This window comes from Eimeria mitis, genomic scaffold (genome assembly GCF_000499745.2).
Source record: "Eimeria mitis Houghton genomic scaffold, Emh_scaff5380, whole genome shotgun sequence".
Classification (NCBI taxonomy): Eukaryota; Apicomplexa; class Conoidasida; order Eucoccidiorida; family Eimeriidae; genus Eimeria; species Eimeria mitis.
Genome location: NW_013573656.1, coordinates 2,904 through 3,878, shown reverse-complemented (window position 1 = coordinate 3,878; position 975 = coordinate 2,904). Strand labels below are relative to the sequence as shown.

General features: G+C 34.2%; 1 protein-coding gene across 1 annotated transcript in view; it reads right to left on the bottom strand.

Annotated features, from left to right (window-relative positions):
• Nucleotides 1–268: 268 nt before the first annotated feature.
• EMH_0081690 (uncharacterized protein) overlaps nucleotides 269–975 on the bottom strand; it is a gene marked incomplete at both ends in the record, with an annotated part of 3,214 nt that continues 2,507 nt past the window's right edge. Inside the window, one exon of the mRNA XM_013500419.1 lies at nucleotides 269–319. Within this exon, the coding sequence (XP_013355873.1) occupies nucleotides 269–319 (51 nt within the window). The remainder of the gene's footprint in view (nucleotides 320–975) is intronic.

The window sequence follows — 975 nt, the reverse complement described above, 5'->3', positions numbered from 1 at the left end:
TATATATATATATATATATATATATATATATATATATATATATATATATATATATATATATATATAAAGTTGAGGTAGGAGGCCAAATAAAAAGAGTAGAAAGAAGGAGACAAAAATGTTGATGGTTTTTATTTATTTATAAATGAGGTGTACATACACCTCAGCAGCTGTCTCCGTTTCTGCTGCTCTTAAGGAGACAGTTGCTGGCTGTTGTTTTTAATACAAAAGAACAAAACCCTAAACCCTAAACCCTAAAAAACCCTAAACCCTAAACACCGCTGTTTAGGATCTGCTGGATACGGCGGCGAAGGGCTTCTTCCTATACCCCACAAAAAAAAACAAAAAAAATAAAATAAAATAAAAAAAAGAGAGAAAGAGATAGATAATAGAAAGGAGAGATAGAGACAGAGAAGATAGAGAGACAGAACAGATAAAGAGAAGTTTAGATATACGAAGCAAAGAGAAAGAAACAAAAAAACAAAGCAAAAAGGAGACAGAGAAAAACAAGAGGAGACAGAAAACAAAAAGGAGACAGCAAAAACAAAAGGAGACAAAAAATCGGGGGGGAGACGGAGAAGATACAAGGGACCGGAAAGACAGGAGGAGACAGAAAACAAAAGGAGACAGAAGAAAGGAGACAAAAGAAAACAAAAGGAGACAAAATAATAAAACAAAAGGAGACAGAGGAGAGGAGACAAAAGAAAGCAAAGGGAGACAAAAGGAGACGAAAGAATAAAACAAAAGGAGACAGAAGAAAACAAAAGAAAAAAACGAAAGGAGACAAAAGGAGGCAAAAGAAGGGAGACAAAAGGAAAAAGCAAAAGGAGACAAAAAGAAAACAAAAGGAGACAGAAGAAAGGAGACAAACCTCAATATCTTCGCCGTTATTTTCTGTATTTTGTTTTTTTCTTTTTCTCCTTGATATGCCTTCATCGTTTTGCATGCAATTGAGCTGCATATACACCCCAAAAAGAA